The sequence below is a fragment of the Nyctereutes procyonoides genome, unplaced genomic scaffold (genome assembly GCF_905146905.1).
Source record: "Nyctereutes procyonoides isolate TBG_1078 unplaced genomic scaffold, NYPRO_anot_genome, whole genome shotgun sequence".
Taxonomy (NCBI): domain Eukaryota; kingdom Metazoa; phylum Chordata; class Mammalia; order Carnivora; family Canidae; genus Nyctereutes; species Nyctereutes procyonoides.
The window spans coordinates 11,056,280-11,080,686 of record NW_026575145.1 but is presented as its reverse complement, the minus strand read 5'-3'; the positions used below and the strand labels follow the sequence as shown (position 1 = coordinate 11,080,686).

Genomic DNA, 24,407 nt, shown 5'->3' with positions numbered 1-24,407 from the left:
TATGCTTTGTTATAATGAATTTGCTGGGAAGTTCTCATTATATTTTCAGCCTCAGTTCTAGCCCTGGAGAGAGGTCATCCCACAAACCATAAGTTGCTGATGGCGACCACCCACCCCTCCCCCATCCTTCCCCTGCCCTTTCTTTTGGTCAATATTTCAGGAGGATCTTCACACAGGAACAATAGAAGGTGGTGCCATGATACTGCTTTACCCAGCAGGAGAACAAAGTGGACAGAAATAATTAATATAAAAATTAAAAATTTAAAAAATCGTTGTCTGACCATTGCATGCTTCTAACTTCTATGGAAGGAGAAAACTTCTGGAAGCTCTGAAATTTTCGACTGAGCCAAGAGCCAGCTACCATCACAGAAACCCCTATGTGGCTAAATATAAAAAGTGAGGGTTCGGTAATAATTCTTGGATCTGGGCCATACAGGTGCCGGGTAGGTTTAAAGGGATTTAAAAACCAACAGGGTGTTTCAACAGGAAAAACAATGCAGTGATTGCAGTATGAGTGAGGTGTGTTTAAATAATTCCCCCTCCCCTTATTTTTTTCCTCTTTTACAAGGAGAGAAAAATGCCTTTATGTTACCCTTCTCCATTATGGCCCAGAAGCAGAACCGGAGCGCAGGAGGATGGTGGGTTCAGGACTGGCTCTGGTTTGACTGACCTTGCACGAGTCACCAAATGACACAGAGCCCAGTGTCTAGAAGGGACATGTTTGACACCCACCTTACCTTTGGACTGCATTGTTTTTTTCTGAGAAATAAAAAAAGTAATAGCAGTCAAAGTGCTGTGAGTGGTATATAAGCCTGGCAGAAAATGGACAGTATTATCACTTAGCCTGTTTCCTAAAGTCTCACAGCATCCGGTAATAAGACTCTTTTATGGTGCCCCTGTAACACAGCAAAGGGGACAAGGGTGACTATGATGGCTGGTATGCACCTTGTCCTTCTGTGGCATTCAGGGGACCTCCTCAAGCATGCAGCCTCTGCCATCTCCTGCTGAGTCCCCTGAGGATTGGAGTGGGAAGAAGGACATTCGATGACTGTCACTGTGTTGGAGACTAAAGCCTATGGCCTCCAGCCCATCACAGTCTTCATTAGCACAAGGGTGTGTTGAACCCAGAGTTTCTAGACACTTCACAGACTAAGAGTAACGGCCCACAGTCGTTTCCCCAGAGCAGATGTGCATCAGCATCACCTGAGAGCTTTACAAGATATGGATGCCTGGGCCCCACCTTAGGTTTCCAGATCAAAATCACATGGGACAGGGCCTGCAAGTTATTTTAAAAGATCTCTAGGACTTCTGAAGCTGCCAGGTTGAGGAGTCACGTCCAGGAATCAGGGATCTTGATATCCCATGCAGACGAAGCAGGTCGTCAGCTGCTACCCTTCTGGGCGTTCTAGGAGGGAGAAGAGGCTTCTTGGGCCAACCTGGAGGTATTCCTCACCACCCGGTCTCGGGGCCCCTAGTAGTTTCTTCCTTGGAGCCAACGGTCTGCTTTGTGCAGCAACCCCACTTGGGGTTGCGTCTGCCAAGGGGAGCCCTTTCAGCTTGCCTCTGTTTTTTTTTTTTTTTTTTTTGCTATATGTCATCAACCATTCTCAACATGCAGCCTCTCACGTGCTTCTCCCGTGCGTGTCCTCCTGGCTACTCCCACTGCTCTAGTTTTAGTTCAGGTTCCCATCACCTTACCGGGTCTTGTTTCCTCTTTGTTCTCTATCATCTATTCACAGTGGCACCAGCTCTCTTTTTGTAAAAATAGATCCGTCTGTGGTATTAAAGACCCTCAGTCCTTCTCCACTGCATGGTGAGTAAAGCCAAAGCTCCTAACTTGGTCTCTGGTTTCTTTCCCACAATATGCTTCCAGCTTCTTCCTCCAGCCTCACATTCTATACCTCCACCCTCTCCCATACTATAGTCACACTGGTTAAATCATAATCATGCACATTTCAACCAAGCACTTTTCTTTTTTCTTCAAACAACTTCCATAGTCTATGGTCTAAGGGAAGTCCCTCTCCCTTATAGTCACCTAATGCAGTCCCACTTCTCCTTTAGGGGCCCGCTGAAATCCCACCTTGCCCAGGAGACTTTAGTGGATCCCTATCAAAATTGATGTCTCCCTCCTCCTATACTCTTGAATCTCTGTATGAATCATAATCGTCCTTGCTAAGGTTCACTTTGTGTTTGGTTTATTTTTGCATGTATCTATTTTCCCCACTGGATTGTGAGTTGGCATAGCATAGGAACATGTATTACCCCTCCTTGTACCATCCTTTTTTTAAAAAAATATTTATTTGAGAGAGAGTGAGCAAGCACAAGCACGGAGAGTAGCAGGTAAAGGCAGAGGGAGAAGCCGACTCCATGCTGAGCAGATAGCCTGATGCGGGACTTGATCCCAGGACCCTGGGATCATGACCTGAACTGAAGGCAGATGCTTAACCCACTGAACCACCCCGGTGCTGCTCTTTGTGTCATCTATTACACAGTGTACGCGGTAGGTGCTTAATACACAGTTTTTGGAAACAGTGAGAATCAGGCTTAACCCTTAATCACTATTTCTCAAGATTCAGTGTCTTCTAGCTTAGAAACAAACCCATATTACAACTTTACATTTCTATCTTTCTGCCAGGGGTATTAACCTGGGGACATGACAAGGCATTGGACATTTGCAAAGTGGAGTATTTCCAGGCAAATAAATTGAGACTCTCAGGTCACAGAGCCAAGCCTGGACTTGCTAGATCCCGCTGCTCAGTGACTCACAGAGAGAACCATGATATGGCAGCCTGTGACCAGATTTTAGCCAAAGAATGTGAGGGGAGTAGAGTAAGGTCTTGAAATAACTACTCTTAGGGTTCTTCTTTCTTATACTTCCTGATCTTTTCTTAGTAGGGAGAGGCATCCACTTGCCTCAAGAATGAGTTTATTGTAGCAAGACTATGAAGAGAGAAAAAAGGTAATAGTGTTTTTGGTTTCCAAATTATGCTTTTTCATGTATTACCTTAGTTAATCTTCAGAAACTTTGATGCAAGGACATTACTATTATTCCTGCTTTTTAAAAAATATTTATTTACTCGTGAAAGACACACAGAGAGAGGCAGAGATATAGGCAGAAGGAGCCTGCTTCGGGACTCCATCCAGGGCCCCAGGATCATGCCAACGACAGATGCCCAACCACTGAGCCACCCAGGCGTCCCTCTATTATTCCTGTTTTAAAAATGAGTTAACTATAAGAAGGAAATTTTTGTAACATCCACGTGCATCCAAGACTTTGCTTTAGGACATAGTTTTTCTACTGACACTCCTTAGGGCCAGTGGGTGGGCTGGTGGGAGAGGTGTCCCAGCACCTCTTGAAATTATAAGCAATGCTTCTGTGTATGTGTATATGGGATTTTCTGTAGAGAGTGTCTATAGATTGAATCAGGCTCATAAAAGCTTAAAAACAACTTCATGAAACTATTTTCCCTACCAATAAATTTATAAAGAAGAGGAGAGTTCAGGATTGTAAACCTTGGGGCTGAAAAAAGAAAGCCCTCACTTTCACAGGGGTTATCCGGAAAGTCAACTTAGTGAAAAGATTTCTGCACACATTCTTGCCCTGGAGTCAGGTTACTCATACCTCAACCATTTCTATGAACTCAGTGGTCCTCAAAGTGTAGTGCTTGAACCACCATCATCAGAACCATGTGGGAACTTATTAGAAATAAAAACTAGGGTTCTGTCCCAGGCCTACTGATGGAGATGGAGCCCAGTCTGTTTAAACAGTCCTCCAAATTACTCTGATAGATACTCAAGTCTGAGAACCCCTGGTTAACCAGAAGTTTATTGTTCATCTCTTTGTATCCTTGGATTGGATAAGTGATGTGAGAAGCTCTGGATGTGCTGGGAAGGATTTTACAGCTTTCTTTTGTGGAAACAGGGATTTGTTTCTTTAAGGCCACAGAATTAAAGGCAATGCTGTTAACTCTGTTCAACCTCTCCTACCCCCAGCTCAGTCCAAAGCAAAAATGCACACCTGTGACGTTTTGGATATGAGTGAAACCTCTCACATAGTCTCTGAATGGATCATTCTGTATTGGCTATCAGTGAATTTCTCAAGTGTTTCTGTCAATAATGATAACAACAAATTACAATAGCAAAAATAAATAGAAATATAAAATAATACATATAATATTTGTATTAGTTTTCATATCTTTCATTATGAGAAATAAAGGTACTATTAATAATAGTTACTTATTGCTAGACTCCATCTTATATGCAAAAAATATATACAAAACATATATATTATCTAAGAACCCTATGGATTAGGTATGTAACACCATTTTATAGATAAGGACACACGACTGAGAGTTAAGTAAGTTGTCCAGGATCACACTGTTTGTAAGATGTAGAGTCTGGATTTGAAGTCAGGTTCTTCTGATTGGCAACCATATGATCTTAAACATTATGTCATACTGTTTCTATCCATCATTCATCTTTTGTTTATTCATTCAACAAACATTTGCTGGATGTCTGTATATGCCTATTCCTACACTGGGTGCTAGAGTTGAGTGTGAAGGTAAATGATCCAGAGAGGTGTTGGGGGGTGGCTGTATTATTAAGTATCACAGTACAATGTGATAAGTAATGAAGTAGGAGTGTGAACAAAGTGCAGGGGAAATGTGGAGTAGGGAGAAGGAAGTTAATCCTGGGCTTTCACGATCAAAGTCTTGTGAGATAGTACCTAGCTTCTCTGTCTCTTAAAAACTTAGTCACTTCTTGATCTGTGTGTGCAACACCCCAACTTCTTTGGGGAGGCTCAGAAAACTGGCATCTTTTTGCCAGTCTTGGAGTTCTGATGGATCTGGTGCAATCTAGCTATAAGGGGGAGAACTAAGATGGAGATTTTATAGCCTTCCCATTGCTCAGCACAAAGTGCGCAGACAAAACTGGCAGCTGCCTGCTTCTCCCGAGCAAACAACATACTGTTAAATAACTAATTGAGGGGCACCTGGGTGGCTCAGTTGGTTAAGTGCTTGCCTTCGGCTCAGATCATGATCTCAGGGTCCTGGGACTGAGTCCTGTGTCGGAGTCCTTGCTCAATGAGGAGTCTGCTTCTTCCTTTGTTTCTGCCCCTCCCCCTGCTCGTGCTCTTTCCCTCTCAAATAAACAAAATCTTAAAAAATAATTAAATAAAAAAACTCAACCAATTGGTCAAAAAGGAAATGAGAAAATACCTTTAGACAAATATATAGATTAAAAGATAATATAGATGAAATGAAAAGACAAAGCCTAGGGAATGCAGTAAAAAGTATTCAGAGGTAATTTCATAAATACCTACAGTAAAAAAATACCTACAGTAAAAAAAAAAATCTCAAAGAAACAATCTAATTTTGCAGCTCGAGAAGCTAGAAAAAAGAAGAAAAACTCAGTCCAAAATTAGCAGAATGAAGGCAATAAAGATTAAAGCAGTGATAAATAGAGACTAGAAAAAAAAATCAATGACATTGAGTTCATTTTTTTAAAAAGATAAAAATGATAAATCTTTAGTGAGACTAATTAAGATAAAAAGAGAGGACTCAAATAAATCAGAAATGAAAGAAGAGACATTATAACTGACACCACAGAACCAAAAAGGATAAGAGACTACAAAGAACAATTATATGTCAATAAATTGGACAACCTAGAAAAAGTGGATAAATTACTAGAAACGTACAACCTACCAAGACTAAATCATGATGAAATAGAAAGTCTGAATAGACCTATAACTAGTAGAGATATAATCAGCAATTAAGAATCTCATAACAAAGGAAAACCCACGCCAGATGGTTTTACATTGGTGTTATGAAATACATAAAGGAGAATTAATACCAATGTTTCTCAAACTCTTCCAAAAAAATTGAAGAGGAAAGAACACATTCAATTCATTTTATGAGGCTAGCAAAACCCTGATACAAAAGTTAAAAACACCACAAGAAAAAAAAAAGCAATAAAAAACCAAATACAAATAACCTTAGGCCAAGATTTCTGATACATACAGATGTAAAAATCCTCAATAAAACTAGCAAATTGAATTCAACAGCACGTTAAAAGGATCACACACCATGATGAAGTAGGATTTCTCTCTGGGATGCAAATATTTTTTAACATACAAAAATCAGTTACTGTGATACATCACATTAATAGAATAAAAGATTAAAAAATCACAAGATCTTCTCAATAGATGCAGGAAATGCACTTGACAAAATTCAACATGCTTTCGTGGTCAATACCCTCAATAGACTAGAAACAGAGGGAAAGTCCCTCAACATAATACAAGTCCATATATGAAAAGCCCACAGCTAATATCACACTGATGAAAAATTGAAAGCTTTTCCTCTAAGATTAGTAACAAGGCAAGGATGGTTGCTCTCATCACTTCTCTTCACCATAGTACTGAAGTCCTAGTCAGAGCAATTAGGTGAGAAAATAAATAAAAAGACATACATATCAGAGGAAGTAAAATTGTCCCTGTTACAGACAACATGGACTTATATATAGAAAAACCTAAAGATTGCATAAAAAACATTTAGAACTAATAAATACAGTAAAGTTGCAGGATAGAAAATCAGCATACAGAAATCACTCATATTTCCATACACTAACAACCAACTATCTATAAAAGAAATTAGGAAAATAATCCCATTTAAAATAGCACTAAAATGAATAAAATACTTTGGACTAAACGAAGGAGGTGAAAGTCTGTATATTGAAAACTATAAAACATTGGTGAAAAAAATTAAAGAAGACACAAACAAATGCAGACATCCATGGTCATGGATTGGAATACTTAGTATTATTAAAATGTCCATAATACTCAAGGTGATCTACAAATTCAATGCAATCCCTATAAAAATCCAACGGCATTTTTCATAGCAATAGAAAAAAATTCTACAATTTATATGAAGTCACAAAAGACCGCAAATAGCCAAATCAATCCTGAGAAAGAAGAATAAATCTGGAGGCATCATTCTTCCTGATTTCAAAGTATATCACAGAGCTATAGTAATCAAAACAGTATGGGGCAGGCATAAGGAGACGGACATAGATTAGTGGGTCATAGCACAGAGAGAGGCAGAGACATAGGCAGAAGGAGAAGCATGCTCCCTGCGGGGAGCTGATGTGTGACTTGATCCTGGGACTCCAAGATCACGCCCTGAGCCAAAGGCAGGTGCTCAACCACTGAGTCACTCAGGCATCCCATGAGCCCAGAAATAAATCCAAGCATATATGACAGACTGATCTTCAACAAGGGTGCCAAGAATACACAATCGGGAGGGAATAGTCTTTGAGAAATGGTGCTGGAAAAACTGAAAATCCATGTGCAGAGGTATGAAATTGAACCCATGTATTATACCATACACAAAAATAAACTCAAAATGGATTAGACTTAAATATGAGACCTGAAACCATAAAACTCCTAGCAGGAAACATGTGAGAAAAGCTTCATGAATTGGTGTTAGCAATGATTTGACACCAAATGCACAGGCAACAAATACAAAAATAGACCAATAGGATTATGTCAAACTAAAAAGCTTCTGAACGGCAAAGGAAACAAAAGAGTAAAAAGATAACCTATGGAATAGGAGAAAATATTTTCAAACCATGTATCCAATAAGAGGTTGACATATATAAGGAACTCCTACAACTCAATGCCAAGAAAACTAATAACCTGATTAAAAAATAGGCAGGGGGACCTGGGTGGCTCAATCAGTTAAGCATCTGACTCTTGATTTTGGCCAAGGTCATGATCTTGGGGTTGTGAGATAGAGCCTCACCTAGCGTGGAGCCTGCTTAAGACTCACTCTCTCTCCTTCTCTTTTCTACTCCCCCCCCCCACATTCTCTTTTTCAAAAATAAAATAAAATAAAATAAAATAAAATAAATTTTAAAAAAGAATGGGCAAAGGACTTGAATAGACATTCTTCCAAAGAAGACATACAAATGGCCAACAGATATATGAAGAAATGCTTAATGTCACTAATTATCTGGGAAATGTAGATCAAAACCAAAATGGGATATCATATTTGTCAGGATGGCTATTATCAAAAAATAAAATACAAATGTTGGCAAGGATGGGGATAAATCGGAATCCTCATACACTGTTAGTGGAGGTTCAAAATGGTGTAGCCTTTATGGAAAACAGTATAGAGTTCTTCCAAAATTAAAAATAGAACTATAATATGATCTAGCAATCCCACTTCTGGATATTTATTCAAAGGAACTGAAATCAGGATATCAAAGAGATATTAGCACTATTATGTTCATGGCAGCACTATTCACAATAACCAAGATATGGAAACAACCTAACTGTCCACTGACAGAAGAACAGATAGATAAAGCAAATGTGGCATATGCATACAACAAAATACTATTAGTCTTTAAAAAGAAGGAAACTCTGCAATATGTGACAACATGGATGAAAATTGAGGATACTATGTTAAGTAAAATGAGTCAGTCACAGAAAGACAAATACTACATAATTCTACTTATATGAGTTACCTAAAATAATCAAATTCACAGAATTGAAGAGTGGAATGGTGGTTGCCCAGGGCTTGGAGAATGGGGAAATGGGGAGTTCCTAATCAAGTTTCAGCTAGGCAAGGTGAATAAGCTTTAGAGATCTGCTTTACAGCATTGTACCTACAGTCAACAATAATGTATTGTGCACTTAAAAATTTGCTGAGGGTAGATCTCATGTTAAGTGCTTTTACCACAATAAAAGAAAAATTTTTTAAAAATGAGGGAAAAATATGTCATTTGGTCTAAGTAAAATATTCAGGATGGATCACACCTTAGTTGTGTAAATGGATACTAATGTTGATGAAAAATCTATCTTGTTATTAAACAACTTCAACTTACTTCCATAATTTGTTCCAACTGTCATCAATCAGGAAACTTCCTGTGTTCCTAACCGACATTCCTCACGCATAAGCCTAAACTATTTTACTCCAATTTTTTGCTCAATTGCAAGGGCAATCAACTGTCACCATTCTTGATGTAATTCATCATGATTTAAAAACCGTTATTGAAATAACCTTTTCTTCCTCATGCTTCAAAACACAGTTCCTTTAAAGTATTTATTTATAAGTAGTATTATTTCCCCATCTACAGATGAGTTTTACTCTTTTCCTCTAAGTATTTTCCAATTTTTCTTATAAAATATGGTACTTTAAACTGGAGCTAAGTAGCCTGAAATGTTAATGTATATTACATGCATCGACCTTATTTTGTGATAGCAATACAAAATCCAATATTCATAGTTTTAAAAAATTATTTAATTCCCCTGCAAACATTTTAAGGCTGATGTTAACATCTCATTTCACAAATGAGAAAATGGAGACAGAGAAAAGGTATAACTTGCCAAAGAGACATGGCTAGCTAGTAAGTACCAGAATTTGGAATTAATACCAGGTCTCTTACTAGAACTTGCTAGCTGTTTCCATCACACTGTGATCTTGTGTGAGTACAGAACTGCAGCGATGTGTTTACCAGTCCCTCTTTAAGAGATCAGTGAGCTTCCCTGACAGGACATATTATTTATATTATTTATAGGTTCTCCACAGCTTAACAAGAAACACTAATAAGTGATCCCAAAACATTGGTGGCCATGATGTTCCATAGCCTTTAAAAATTCAACAAAAGGTACCAAGTCATCATAAATGAGATCATGTGACTCAAAATAGTTAACCATAAACATACTATATATTTGTAACTAATTTAACCTTCTAATTCAAATATTATATCCACAGCTAAAGACAGTATCAGGAATTTTAGGCAATGGAACTTAAGAAGTTAATAGGCAGAGAGGCAAAATGTCTTGATCAAAAGAAGCATATGCCTCTCCTTTTACCTTCCCTGGCATGGGCTTTGATGCCTTGCTTAGTGACTGGCCAGCTGGCTGCTAGCTTGATAAATAGAGAACCTTTGCCCATCTCACAGGCCTTTGTGATTAGGGTCTGGCATCCTTAAGAAGACATTCCACATAGAGACATGCCAGAAGGAGGGGGTAAGGAAGATGGGGGAAGGAAGATTTGTTAGTGAGGACTAGGGGTGGTGAGGGAGACTGGCTAGGAAGCATGCTGCTCCCCACAAAGCAAGCAAGGTTGAACAGAGTGTAGCAATGGGTTTCTCACTTATGGGAGCTCAGCATGAATATTCATATTAAAGTCTAGTCACAGAATCTTCCTATCTTGTCAGCCCAAATTAAATTTCCTTTGCTCCCTGCAATTCATGTACCCTTTAATTTCTTCTGGTATTACACTGCATCTGAGATCCCTCTGACTAGTTTGACCCAATTTGAAGTCAGTATACCCTGCCTTAAGAAAGCCTTCAATAAACAGGGAGAGGAATGTTCTCCATTCAGGATTGACCTGAGTTGATGCTAGATTGGATTTATTGTTGCTTGTCAAAAATTGCTAAAATAAGTTTGCCATTTGAAGAAACTAAAATTATTGTTCAGAAGTGACTAGAAGAGATTGCTATAAATTGCTTTGGGTAAGACAAAGACAATATGGCGGTCCTACAAAGAGTCACATGATTTTCAGGGTATCACAAATTACTTCTTGACAGAACTCTTCTATTCTGCTTCTCTCCCCCCCCCCAAGTGGGCTAATAAACTGTTTGATGGTGAGAATGTCATGAGTATAACAGAATGACTCAAAAATGATTGAACGTTTTAATAAATCTATTACTCAGTTATTAGATTATATACAAACGTGTTCAAAACCAATTTTAAAGGGCTCCCTCATAGTTATTTCCATAATCTTACAAAAGGTCAGTCTGTGCTAACAGTACACACGTTTTTTTGTTTTTTTTGTTTTTTTAAGATTTTATTTATCTCTTTGACAGAGAGAGAAAGAGAGCACAAACAGGGGGAGAGGCAGAGGCAGAGGGAGAAGCACGTTCCCTGCTGAGCAGGGAGCCCCACACAGGGCTCAATCCCAGGACCCTGGGATCATGACCCAAGTCACAGGCAGTCACTTAACCAACTGAGCCATTCAGGTTCCCCAACAGCACACATTCTATACTTTAATTCATTTTTTTCCTTTTGTAGCACATCATCGTCAATAGTTGTGATGCAGTCTTTTATTTCCTCAAGGCTGCCAAACAGGAGGTGATACAAACATAAAGTTTGTGATGTATTCTCACATGAAGAAACTGCAAACAACCCTTTTGGAAGTTTAATTTCCTTTTAAGTCATCCTGCACACTTTGATTTTAGAAAGTTACTTGAAAAAGTCTTCCATGTTATCCTGATTAATAAGACACTGAATTAGACACTGAAAGGAGGATGGATGAAAATACAGCTGGAGATCCTCATCTGTGAAAGATGTGTCCATAAGATAGCCCGAAGAAGGGCTGGATGAACTTGGGTGATGTGGAAGGCCCGCTCTTGGATCTGCTGATGACACAGGCAAGGAGGGGAAGCTAGAATGACGGATGAAGCCTGCCCCCAACATTAAAATTTATCATTCTAAGCTCCAGCACTGGACTGAACCCACAGGATTACATTTAGGCAAAGTGAATACAAACCGCGCAAGTTCAAGATGAGGGAGACATGAATTGACTGCAGTTCATGTAATCTGGGGATTTTAATTGACCACATAGTTTTATACGTACCAACACCTTGATGTAGAAGCAACACCCATTCTCTTTCCCCTCGACCCCAACAAATCCCCCCCAAGAATTCACCTCTGTACAATCTTTGGCTGCATTAGAAAGGCGTGTACTCAGATCACAGGAAGGGTTGAGACTACTGTACTCTGAATTGATTGACAACTGTAGTGTTATGTCCAGTTTTGACACTGACACTGACAAGAAGTATAGGTATGGACTCTGGTGCCAGATGGCCTGGGTTCAGTCATCTTCAGGATCTAGTGGAGATGGGTATCGAATGCTGATGTTCTTTGGGAAGAGTCCTTCAAAGTCCCTCAAATGAGAGGACTGTGCCATGTCAGATTCATTTTGTATGTCTAACAGGCCTGACACATTCTTGGTGTTTAATAAATGTTTTAGCGCTCCTTTATAATACACAGAGAACTAAGGTCTCAGAAGCAAATTACAAAGACAGTACCTACACACACCGGTCAAGCACCTGGTAGCAGCTGGAAGGCAAATAACAGGCAGCTTCTCACTGTCTTCCCCACAGCTGGCCATGGTTGTCATGAAAATGATGTGGTGAGTTGAAATCATAGTCGCCTCCTGGCAACTGAACAAGGAGGCAGCTTGAGTGAGGTGCCTTTTATTTTTTTTAGGGAGAAATTTGCATTTTCAATATTGTTAGCTTCAGTGGGCCTGAGTCAATTAGGAGCAGAGTCAGCTCAGTCTATATCTTTCATTTCCTCTAATGTTGGCTCTCTCTTGTTGTTTTGTTCAAACTTTGACAAAAGCATTTTTTGCCCTGATGTCATGGTATCATGCTGTTTTTTTCCTCCAATGAAAATACTTGCTATTGAAGCTTAATTAAAAAATACAGTTGTTTCCAATTCACAGCTATCAGAAGAATCTATTACAGTGTTTGTTTTCTCTTTATGTGAGATAATTTGGGGAAATGCTAGCTCTTCACTCCACAGAAGGTCACTAACTAAAATGAGATGGTTTAATTGATAAGCATTCTTTAAGGAATGTAGAGTATTCCCAAGATCCTATCCTTGCAGGGCTCTGGGCTTTGGAATGAAATCAAAGTCTTGTTAAAAGCTCAGCATCTAAATGTAGCCATTCAGAAAATAGCCATGAAAATTCCTTTTTTCCCCCTGAGCTAGCTGTTCTTTAAAGCTTTGTGAAATGTAAAATAATTTTAAACGTCTTACCCACTTAGTTCAAATTATAAAACACATACAATGTCAAAATGGGGTAGGGTTTAAACATAACAGCTATCACTTGGTTATTTCATATATATATATAATACACACACATACACACACCCCCTCTCCTTAAATATCTCTCTCTAGTTACATGGGCAGATAATACCTTCTAAGAGTCAATTGTATCACTGAGTACTATCATACAGAATGCAGGAAAATATTAATTCATTTCCTTGGGAACTCAGTCAGATTTTTCTGTCTTAGTGTGCTCTGTTTATTCCTCGCCTCAATAAAGGCACTGACCCCAAGGAAAACTAACAAACCAGGTTTCCAAAACAAAATTCTAAAGGTTGGGAAGTTAGTACAAGGACACACTGAGATGCTTTGATATGGAGGTAGGCATTTGATCGAAAGCCTTTGAACCAAGTTTATTTCACGAGAGTCTACTTCTGGACTGCTTCTATAAATGAACCTTTCCCATGCCCATCTAGCTCTGCTTATGTAATGTTTGTTTGACATCCCCCCTCAGTTACATCATTTAAGAGGAGTTAAGGGCCTTATTACATGCCTAAGACGTTCTGGCCCAGTTACCCTAGGCAGCGTCCACATCTCCTCTCCCCTCTAGCTCACTACACATCAGCTATCCTCATTCTTTGTCATCTCCTTGGTTCTATCCTCATTCTTCGCCTTCTCGTAAGTTCCCCAAGCCTCTTTTTTTGCTTTAGGGAAGTCACACATCCTCTTCTCTCTAACTAAATCTCTGTCTGGTCCTGGCTCATCCTCTTCATGTTGGCCTGTCTACTCCTCATCCTTCGGCCTCAGCCTCAACATCGTTTTTGAAGGAAGGCCTTTCCTATATCCTTGCCCTGCCCTGCCATCAGCCCAGAGTAGGATCCCTGTTTATAGATTCGCACAGCGTGGTAGTTGTCTTCTCATGGCATTCATCATGATCACCACATTCCGGTGCCCCCTGTAATGACTTGTTTATTGTGTGTCTCCTCTCATTGACTATGTACCCCATTAAGGCAGGGGCAGTGTTGACACTTAGTGAGATAGTGACCTGGATGTCATAGATGTACCACGAATGCTTTCAGAATGAATGAACAGAAGGAAGCCACTGAGAGATGCCTGGGTAGCTCAGTGGTTGGGCATCTGCCTTTGGCTCAGGACATGATCCTGGGGTCCTGGGATAGAATCCCGCATCAGGCTCCCCACAGGGAGTGTGATTCTCCCTCTGCCTATGTTTCTGCATCTCTCTCTCAATGTGTCTCTTGTGAAAAAATTAATAAAATCTTAAAAAAAAGAAGGAAGCCACTGAGAAGCTGAAGCTGCCTGTACCACCTTTCCATCCACTTGGGTGGTGCCTGCCTGGAAACTTTTGGCTTAGAGTTTATTTAAGAAAGTGTCTGAATCCTTGCCCCCTTCCCCCTGCCTTCACCCCATGCCTTCCTTCTCCCCAACACACATACCCCAGGGAGTCTGTGAAAACTGCCAACGAAAGATACTGCTTTTGACCACAGAATCTTGTCACACATCCTGGGATTTTATAGATAATATATACTTGTAGTTTTACCCCAGTGGTTACCAGAAAGGAGAGTTGTTCTTAATGAAACTTTAATGTTTTTGCCCTTCCCATTACCGGATGATTGGTAAGACTAATGATCGAGTAAGAGAGAATCAGAAAAATAAATGGCCATAAATTAAATCCTACTATGATCTAATTCTACTGAGATTCTTCTTTCCCAAATACAAACAGCTCTGTCTAAGTTCTCTACTTGAACCCAAAGGTGCATTTTTCATTCAGCTTTAGTGCACACCTTAGGGAAGGATACAGTTTTAAATCATGAAACGAACACATTTCCACATTTCTTCTGAGAACCTGAAGTGAGTCTGGCACCATCCTCAGACTTTCTACAGAATTTACAAAACAAAGAAAATATGGAAAATCAAAAGAAAAGGAAAAACATTTGCATTTCTAAAAGGCAAACTTTTATAAATATTACCTTAGGAGAAAATAAAATATATTTGACTTAATGCTGTCTGTAGTAAAATGACCATAGGGACAGGTCTAAATGGTTTATTAAGTAAGAAAAATTGAACATATGAAAAATTGTTCTCTCCTCGAATATTTCTAACCCACACATGTAATTTATATCATGGCAAAATTCAACACAAAAGGTCTATTGTTTTTGGCAAAATAACTTGCAAACATGCATAATTAGGATACAAACTGAAAGCACAGTTTAATACTGTTGACAGCCATGAGCTTTAGGCAGTGATTCCTATTATTATTATTTTACTTATGGAAACATTTGAAAAGCAGTCAGTATGGAACTAGGGGGCAAAGTCATTAAAGAGATGTAACATTTCAATCTTATGATTCTCATTTCTGTGTCAACAATCACAAATAATATGCTTCGAACATCCCCACCTTGTAATGGGAATGAAAGAAATTGTTTTTGCAACAAAAACTTACTCCCATGGATATCTGAAAAAGATGTCAGCATTTAAGTTAATCAATACCTGCTTCCAGTGGGCTCTACTTTGAGAAGTGATGCCTCTTTCTGGGGAGAAGGGATAATTCTTTATACTGACATTCCATTCCATTTACTGCAAGATGTAAATGAATGCTTCCATTAAATGGATTCCATGGTCAGTTAATATCCAAAGCAGTCTTTGCTCTATTGTAGCCACTTATTCACCATAGGAATAGCCAGATCCTAAAAATAAATCTGAAAGAATATAACTCAGGGCACCATTTTCAAACTGCTAATATCCAGTTCCTCCAGGGCCATGACTTATAATTCTTTGTTTCTGTAGATTATAGACTAGGGATCTGTAGAGGACCAGCTTACAGGGCTGAAGGAGACAGAAAAGGAATTTGGTTATATTATCTGGATATCCTAGCTATTTCACATATTTAAATTTCATTAATCCTTTAAGTGGTAATTTACGTGTGACAAAATACAAGGTAAAATGTAGAGTTAAAGCATTGTGTGGTATAGTGGAAAGAGTTCTGGCCTCTGGTTCTCTTCCTCCCCCTTGCCGTATAACCTCAGATAAATTATTTCAGTAACTTTCAGCGCTGGGCCGTAACTTCCCATTTGGTTTTCTTATCTGAAAAGGACAGTTATCGTTACGAGGATCAGGTAAAATCAGGGAGTCTACAAAAATGGTTTCAACAGTATGAAATGGCACAGAAGGTCAGGATGTTTCTGTGATTACTTGCAAAATGTATCTAATAGAGATCACCAATCTGAAGAGTTAAAAACTTCAGGGGTGGATGTCTGACCTAAGTTCTCTAGGCTTAATGTTAAAGTTCTTATTTTACCTCTACAGACGGCCTCAGAGTTGTATAAAATGTGAAAAAGTTAACTAGGTATTCTATTTTATGAGACTCTATTAAACTTTTCACTGATTTATTTCCTATTATAAAATTTATACATGCTTATTGCAGAACTTTCCAACAGCTCAGAATGGTATAAAAGAAAAGGACTTTCCCTTCACTGCTGCTTGCTTTGTTTCTCTCTCACCCTCTTTCTCTCTTACACACACGTGCACACACACACACACACACACACACACACACACGAGACCTCATTTCCATTCCCCAGAGATAATCATTGTGAAGTTTCTTTTAAAATAAAGTACTTTGAACATGGAAAACATTGCAAGGCCATTTATGGGTTTAAAAATACATTAAAGAAAAATCTAAAATTATTTCATGCCAGTCAGGATTGGGGAATTCTCAAATTCCCTCGGAACAATGGAATGACCAATTGGTGGGTAAGGGAACTGAAATAATAATCCTGTAAACAAATTGTCCAAAGTGTAGGGCTGGAGAGCCCACAGCAAAGATGGAATAAAGCCTTCAAGGAACACCTCCTCCTCCTCATGGTTAACAACTTGATGACGTTCTTCAACATGTTTTAATGATTATCATACCTTCCCCTTCACAAAGGATTGATTTATTATGGTTTAAATTTAAAGAATACTGGTTTCCCAGTCTTGAATCAGGCTTAGATTACAGAACACATAAAATCAATGACTTTGTTCTAGGCAAGAAAAAACAGTGTTCATTTAAGTGCAAAAGGAACAGTCCTGGGGAAAAAATTCTTCGTGCTGTTCTATGTGCCTGCTGTTCCTACCACCCGCCTCACCACCTCTCGCCTTCCCCTATCGCTGTCATCAGCACCACCACACCTAACACTTCCATGGCACCTTAAAATTCACAAACAACTTCACATATTATTAATGCTAATCCTCAGTGTTGTTGGGTAGCTTCTCAATATACAAGAAAAAAAAGCTGAAGTTCAGAGCATTGAAGTGACTGGCTCAAGATCTTTCACCCAATAAACAGACATTCACCCAGGTTAATGATGACTTTTTTTTTTTTAAGATTTTATTTATTTATTTGAGAGACAGAGCTTGAGTGCATGAGCAGGGAGGAGGGAGGAATAAAGAAGTGGAGAGAGAGGAGGAGGGAAGAGGAGGAGGGAGAGCAGCAGAGGGAGAAGCAGATTCCTTGATAGGCAGGGAGCCCGATGCAGGGCTCTATCCCAGGATCCTGGGATCATGACCTGAGCCAATGGCAGATGATTAACCAACTGAGCCACCCAGGCACCCCGGTTTGTGACGACTTCTAAGTGTGTATCTCTAGCTCAGATCTCTCCCCTAAAGCTCCAGGACCAATATCCAATCTTCAACCCAACATCTGCATTTTAGTTCTAAGTGCAGTTCAATTCAGTTTCCAGGCTAAGCCCTGATATTCTCCCATAAACTTGTTTCTCTTTCAGCAGTTTTCTTTCTCAGTAAATGTCACCATCATCCTTCCAGTTGCTCAAGCCAAAAACGTAGGCATCACCTCTACCCACCACCTCTTAGATCAACACCACACCCAATACATTTGCTTTCTGAAGATTTCTCAAATCTGTCCACTTTTCCTTGTGTCCACCATGAACGACATAGTCCGAGGCCCTAGCATCTCACTTTGAAATCATTTCCATGTTACACCCTGCCCTTCCCTCACCACCTCCAGTCCATGCATTCTCTGCTTGGCAGCCAGACTGATCAGGTAATTCCTCTGCTTAAAATCTTTTGTTGGCTTCCTTCAGATAAAGGTAAGGATCCTTAGTGTGGCTTAGAAGAGCCAATATGATCTGATCCCTGCACACTGGCAAGATAAATGAGTGTTTTCCATAGTTTCAGGATACCATGATGATTTAAAAAAAACAAATGAATATTTAAGCTTCTGTGTTTACATAATGCCTAACATTTAATAACTTAAGTGCATTAATTAATTATAGAATGAAGTTTACACATGGATTTCTTAAAGCATTATTAACATATGACTATATATAGATCTTTGTGAATTCTTTCGTAAATAGAACCAAATTCATTTTACAATACTATCAGAATTAAAAATACATTCCCAAATATGTGTAGCAAAATATATGATCATTTATGTAATTTATTTCATTGTGTGTGATTTCTATCTGTTTCGAGTCTAAATAGCTGGAGAGATGGAGGCATGGACACTTCTCCCATATTGTACAGAGTACTCATCTCAGAGTCTTAAAAGACAGGGTCATGCATTTGTGACTTGGGCAGTTACCCAGAGCCTGCACTTAGAAGAACTCAGTTTATCGTCATACTATTTGGTCTTGAAATTCTTAAAAATTTTTGAACAAGTCTCCTATATTTTCATTTTGTCCCAGGTACCACAAATTGTTTAGCCCATTCCTGCTAAAAAGAATCTCATGCATTAAGAGTTGAATTCTCTCATGTCACTCAACCCAAAGTGTCTGTTGCATTCTATTTCTGTAATTTTGGGACAGAAGGAGGGCTCTGAGGACCACTGGAGTCAGAATTGTTAATCAGTGGGGGAAGGGTATCTCTATACTGTGATCAATCACAGATTTAAGGCCAACAAACATAAGCTTCTACTCAATAACTGGGATTTCCAAATACGGTAAAACATGGTTAACAACTTTAGCTATTGAATGAGGCAAAACCAAGAGATGGTTAATGTGGAACATCCCTCATATTCAGCTGCTACTTAAGATAAGACTTGGCCGGGAATACAAGGGGTCGCTGGGCAAACGTAGGTATAATCAACTTTGTTGAAGAGTCTGGTGATAGCCATATTAGACATTTTGTTATGGTTTATAAAAGTCCATCAGTAGTTTTGTTCTAAGGAAAATAAAAAACTGAACCTCTGTGGGAAATTGTCTGCACGTGGAAAATGTGTCCCCAGTGGGTGCTTCTGGGACTGCAATTTTCAATGCAAGCAAGCAATATGATGGTGGAGAAATATTGTGCTGTTATAGATGAAAAGATGCTGGGTTTAAAGGGCATCGTGTGCTACTTTTATCTTGTAGAAGTTGAAGGCTGCTAGCATTTGTAAATTACCATTAAAAGTATACTTATAATTATTATTACTTTGCATGAAAAGTGTATGATCCTCATAGAGTTGGTTTTACAGCTTACCCTAATTAACTTCCGTGAATTTAAAAATTACTATCTAGGTAAAATTTAAATTTTAGGCTGACAATTTCCCCCAGAGATCAAAATTTATTTAGAATATGAAAATTTCAACTTTCTTGAGAAAGTTATGCTTCTGAGATAAAAAGTAAGCAATAATACGGTTTCTAGAAGCCCCTGTTGGTGATACAAGGGAAGCATTCAGATATAATGGTGCACATTTCAAGAAGATGAATTTTGGTGTGAGAATTGGGTTCAAGTCTCTACTTTGCTATTAACTACTTAACAACCTCCTTGATTTTTCTGAGCCTCAGTTGCCAATTCCTAAATAGGCCTAACAATATCCCATGAATAACAGTGACATGAGGATCAAATTAGATGTGTGCAGTACAGTGACTAGCACACGATGAACACTTTACAGATGGAGCTATAATCACTGATGAGATTTTTTTCCTCCAGGATTTTAATCTATTATATAGTTACCTTATTGACAGGAATAATGTTTTTGACATTGTAGTAGAAGCCAAAATAAACCATGTTGAAAACCCCGTGACGTCCCAAAGTTGCTGTAAATCCTTTGTTGAGGCCCTGGAGTCCCAAGCCTTCTGTCTTAATGATGTGTCTTGCATAACTCATCGTGGATGGTTGCTGCAGGAGAGAGGAACAAAGCCAGAGAGATCATCTTTGAGACCGTGAAATAGAGTAAATTACCGTCTTAGCTTCCCTTCAAGCCAGAATTATTAGGGACTTTTTCTCCCCCAACATGAATAATCATGCCTAGATCCATGCTTTTAAAATTAGGAAGCCCCAAAAGTAAACAAAATTGCATGCATACAGGCCTTCAAGGGAAGATTGTTGGCAAAAAAAAAAAAAAAAAAAAAAACACATCTTTGGTGGAATTAGTGAAACTAATGTCATATAATACCTATCATCACTACCTACATGTAAATAGCTGTATCCAATTCTGGATTATCCAAAGTAATGGAGGGGATTAGCCATATAGGTAAACTGGTAATCTGTAACTGCATAGTCCAAAAGGAATTTATATTTGGTTCCCGAATCCAGCATATTTACTTTTCTAAGTATGTTTTTCTAAAGTGAATGTTAGAATTATTGTCTGCCTCAATCATTGAAATTAGGCACTAGGTTAGAAATTGGGCATGGATAAATAGCTGTTGTTTGCAGATTTCCTTAAGAGGGTGTGCAAGCAGTGTGTGTATCATTTGTGATAAATGCTAAATCAGTGGCACCAGGAGTAGTGGGTTACTTCTAATTTACTTCCTCCCAGCCCTCCCATTGATTACTCAACCTTGAAATACCCTGATTCCTGGACTCCTTTTTTTTTTAATTTTTTATTTATTTATGATAGTCACAGAGAGAGAGAGAGAGAGGCAGAGACACAGGCAGAGGGAGAAGCAGGCTCCATGCACCGGAAGCCCGATGTGGGATTCGATCCCGGGTCTCCAGGATCGCGCCCTGGGCCAAAAGCAGGCGCCAAACCGCTGCGCCACCCAGGGATCCCTGATTCCTGGACTCCTATTGCTACTTTTGGAACACGCTACATAGCTCACTTTAGTTTGCCTTGAAGTTTATAATTCGTTATAATACACTAACAACAATTCACGTGGGTTTTTTTTTTAATTCACGTGGGTTTTAATGAAAAGATGAATGATTGCTTTCTTTTGGAGGTACAGTACAAAGGATACCTCTTCTCATTAAATTTTTACTGAATAGTAAAGAGGGGAAAATGCTCAGTATTTAATTGTTTTTTTTTTCATGAGGCAAGCACTGATGTGACATTTGTTTGATTTTTCACTGGAGCAGGTTGCTGGAGTGGTCATGTAGTCTGATGTGTTTTCTAACTAAAAGTGTTTTCTTATCACCTGCAATTAAGGTTGTATCAGCAGAACAGAGTAGAAGGAATCCAATCAAGGTTTTTCATCCAACTTGTATTTATAGCTATGTAATTAACATGATACATTTAAATGAGCTTGTTTATATAGTAAATCCTATAGTTTTTGCTAATAAATGTCTTAAAAACTCAACTACAATCCTACACTCAACTTCATCTTTACACTTAAGATTAATTACAATAAATTTTATTAAGCTTAAGGAAACTTTTTTTGTTACATATAAAAACATATGAGAATGTATCTTAAAATAATGAAAAAACATTTCATATAGGAAAAACAAAAATTCTCAGGAGGTTAAAGTTCACTCTTTGCTCTACAAAACGGGATTTTTTGTTTGTGTTCTGGCACATTGACTATCAACACAAATTATTTATTTTGGTTTTCAAAATAGACTTGAGGACAAGTTGAGCAGAAGTTCATTTCTGTTGGAAAGACTCTGGAAGTACAGAGCATACGGCATAGGCTCTGCTCTCCTGCTCTAAGGAAGGCAGCCAGAGGGTAGATTTTGAACTCAAGTGACTAGTTGAGTTTGAACTCTAGCTGTGAGTCATTAAGTAAATCAGAGAGTAGCACAAGAGTTTGAAATAGCGAGTTGGAGCCAGAGAGCCCCAGGTTTGAGTCTCAGTGATCCCACTTGCTAGCTTGGGCAAGGATTTTTTTTTTTTTTGTATATTTTTTTTATTGGAGTTCGATTTGCCAACATATAGTACAACACCCAGTGTTCATCCCTTGGGTGAGGATTGTATCCACTCTGATTTATCCTCACTTTACTCATCTGTTAAATAAGAATAATAAGAGAATTTTCCTCATAGGATTGCTGTGATGATAACAAAGTCAATGGGTTTTTGTCCTATGTAAGGATTCACTACATATTAGCTACTACTAATAATGACAATTGTGTTGATAATAATAAAATAGTTCAAATAATAAAATGACAGGTCATTTCCTTGTTAGCTGAAAGCAATGACATTTAAAAAGGTGGAGGCTGATTTGAGGGAGACAAAGGGCATGAATAACTAGCCTCTTTCTTTTCATTCCTTCTGGCTGTCCTTTCCTTTTCCCAGGGCCCTGGACCCTTGTGACAAAGTCCACCAGAAGTGCATCATGCAAGACAAAAAGGTCAACTTCCTCTGAGGCATAATGAAACCCAGCCTCTGGGATAGAGAGCTCCTCCAGGGATCTTCCTTACCCTAGGGGCTTTCCTCTCGAGAGCAGGAGATCCTGTAAAATGGCCTCTTCCCTATCCCTCAGAGTTAACATCTTTGGTAAGAATTCTCTACTCCTTAAGTCTGTGGCTATAGAAGCAAGGCCATATGAAAGCAAAGGTTGGGAATGAAAAAGTCACCAATTGTGCCTCTACCTCCACCTCACACCCTCACAGCCTGGAGAGCACATTCATGTGGGTTACCAGGTACCTGGAACACAGTAAATGCCATTACAATAGATGCCTGCCACTTTTATCAAGTCATTTAATCCTCTTAACAAGTGTGAGAGACAGGTATTATCATTATTCCCATTTGACAGATGGGGAAACTAAGGTTGTGTTACTTGCTGAAAATCACAGAGGTGGTGCCAAAAGCTCAAACTAAGGCCTCTCACATGCCAAGTCCATACTTTTACACTGCATGATTTTGCCATCCTAACACACCTGATCATTTTTCTCAGTCTTGTAATGTGGGCGGCAGGTATAGTTTCCTTATTTTGCAGGTTAGAAAACCAAGAATTGTTAAGTAGCAGTCCTAATGTAAAAATGCTGGTAAATAGCTTAACCAGAATTCTGCATCTAAGCCAGTGTTGTTCTCATTCTGTGGACTCATTTCTTTTCTACATATGTGGTAAGATTTTCAGAGTTTGATAATCCAACTAATACAGGTAACAGATACATCATGAGCCAAATATATTTTTCTTGGGGTTTCACAATAGAGAAAAAACCTTGAGTTCTTTTCTAATTCCCATAAAAAGTAGAAGTGTGCTTTTTGCTTCATTCAACAACATTGTGTCACACACATGTAAGCAAATATTTAATTAGAAAGGCAAAACATGACTTCCACTGGGATGCTTAAATAGGAAAATGTAGAATCATTTTGACTAGAGATCTGTAAACACAAAGAATTTTACTAAACTTATTTGATTACTGGGCTTCCATTTCAAAACAAAAATGGTGACTGATTAGCATCATCAGCCAAATGATTCCAATACTATCCAGCCCAGCAGGTCACCCACCAGTTCAGTTTTCTTCCAACATTTATATTCAATGCAATTTTCATATTTAGTTACCAGTTGTAGGCCAAATTGCATTATAACTTTCCTGGATGTACTTCTCATTGACTGCACCAGAATGCAAGCAGGGGAGAATAAGTGGATTGGAATGTAGCTAATATTGTGATATCACACTGCTCTCCACACTGGTTTATTAAAATCCTCAGTACACTGGTACCTGCCAGAGTATTTCCATTTGTCATAACTCAAAGTCTTAAAGTCTCATTTCAGCTATTTCCAACTGCTAATTCTGAGAACCCTCTGTTCTTTCATGCATTCATTTATTCAACAAATATTGAATGTGTGTCTACTAGGTGCCATGTGCTGTGCTAAATGTCTAGTGTGGTACTTTGTGTATAGTCTAGAAATCTAAATACTTTTGCTTTGATTTTTATTTGGAGAGATAATGCTGATAATTTTTATATCCACACAGTGGTTATGAAATATGGAATCAAATTTCTGTTTTAGAAGTCCTTAAGAGGCTTAATTAAAGAGGAGATTCTTTGCACCACTCCAGGGCACTGATTCCTTACTCATTGAGAGTCCAGTATTACCAACAAATCACTGAGATGACTTATGGCAGCCTGAGCTATTTTTTCTGGAGTTCATCCATCTGACTACTGACCATAGCTGGCTCTGATTAGCTTGTGAGATCACGGACTGAGGTGTGGGAATGAAGGCATTGTTCTTTGGGTAAATAGCTATCAGAGTATGGCCAGTAAGTGTAGACATGGGGTGTGTCAATGAATTTCCTCCATTCCTAAAGCCAGAGAAGAGCTCTAGGCACACCATGTCAAAAGACAGCACGCTCCACATGCATTCCTTTACTTGCTTCCCAGGGAAAGGTGAATCTTGTTGTATTTTAGAGCCAAAGGAATAGAGTGTTGCATTGAATTTCATCACATGGCTGTAAAGCAAACCGGATG

At 38.8% G+C, this 24,407-nt stretch overlaps 1 protein-coding gene across 4 annotated transcripts in view; it reads right to left on the bottom strand.

The window, feature by feature from the left end:
* SLC25A21 (solute carrier family 25 member 21) overlaps positions 1–24,407 on the bottom strand; it is a 473,454-nt gene that overhangs the window by 6,507 nt on the left and 442,540 nt on the right. For all 4 annotated transcript variants that reach the window (XM_055309283.1, XM_055309284.1, XM_055309285.1 and 1 more), the window contains one exon: positions 19,793–19,957. In XM_055309283.1, the coding sequence (XP_055165258.1) occupies positions 19,793–19,957 (165 nt within the window). The remainder of the gene's footprint in view (positions 1–19,792; positions 19,958–24,407) is intronic.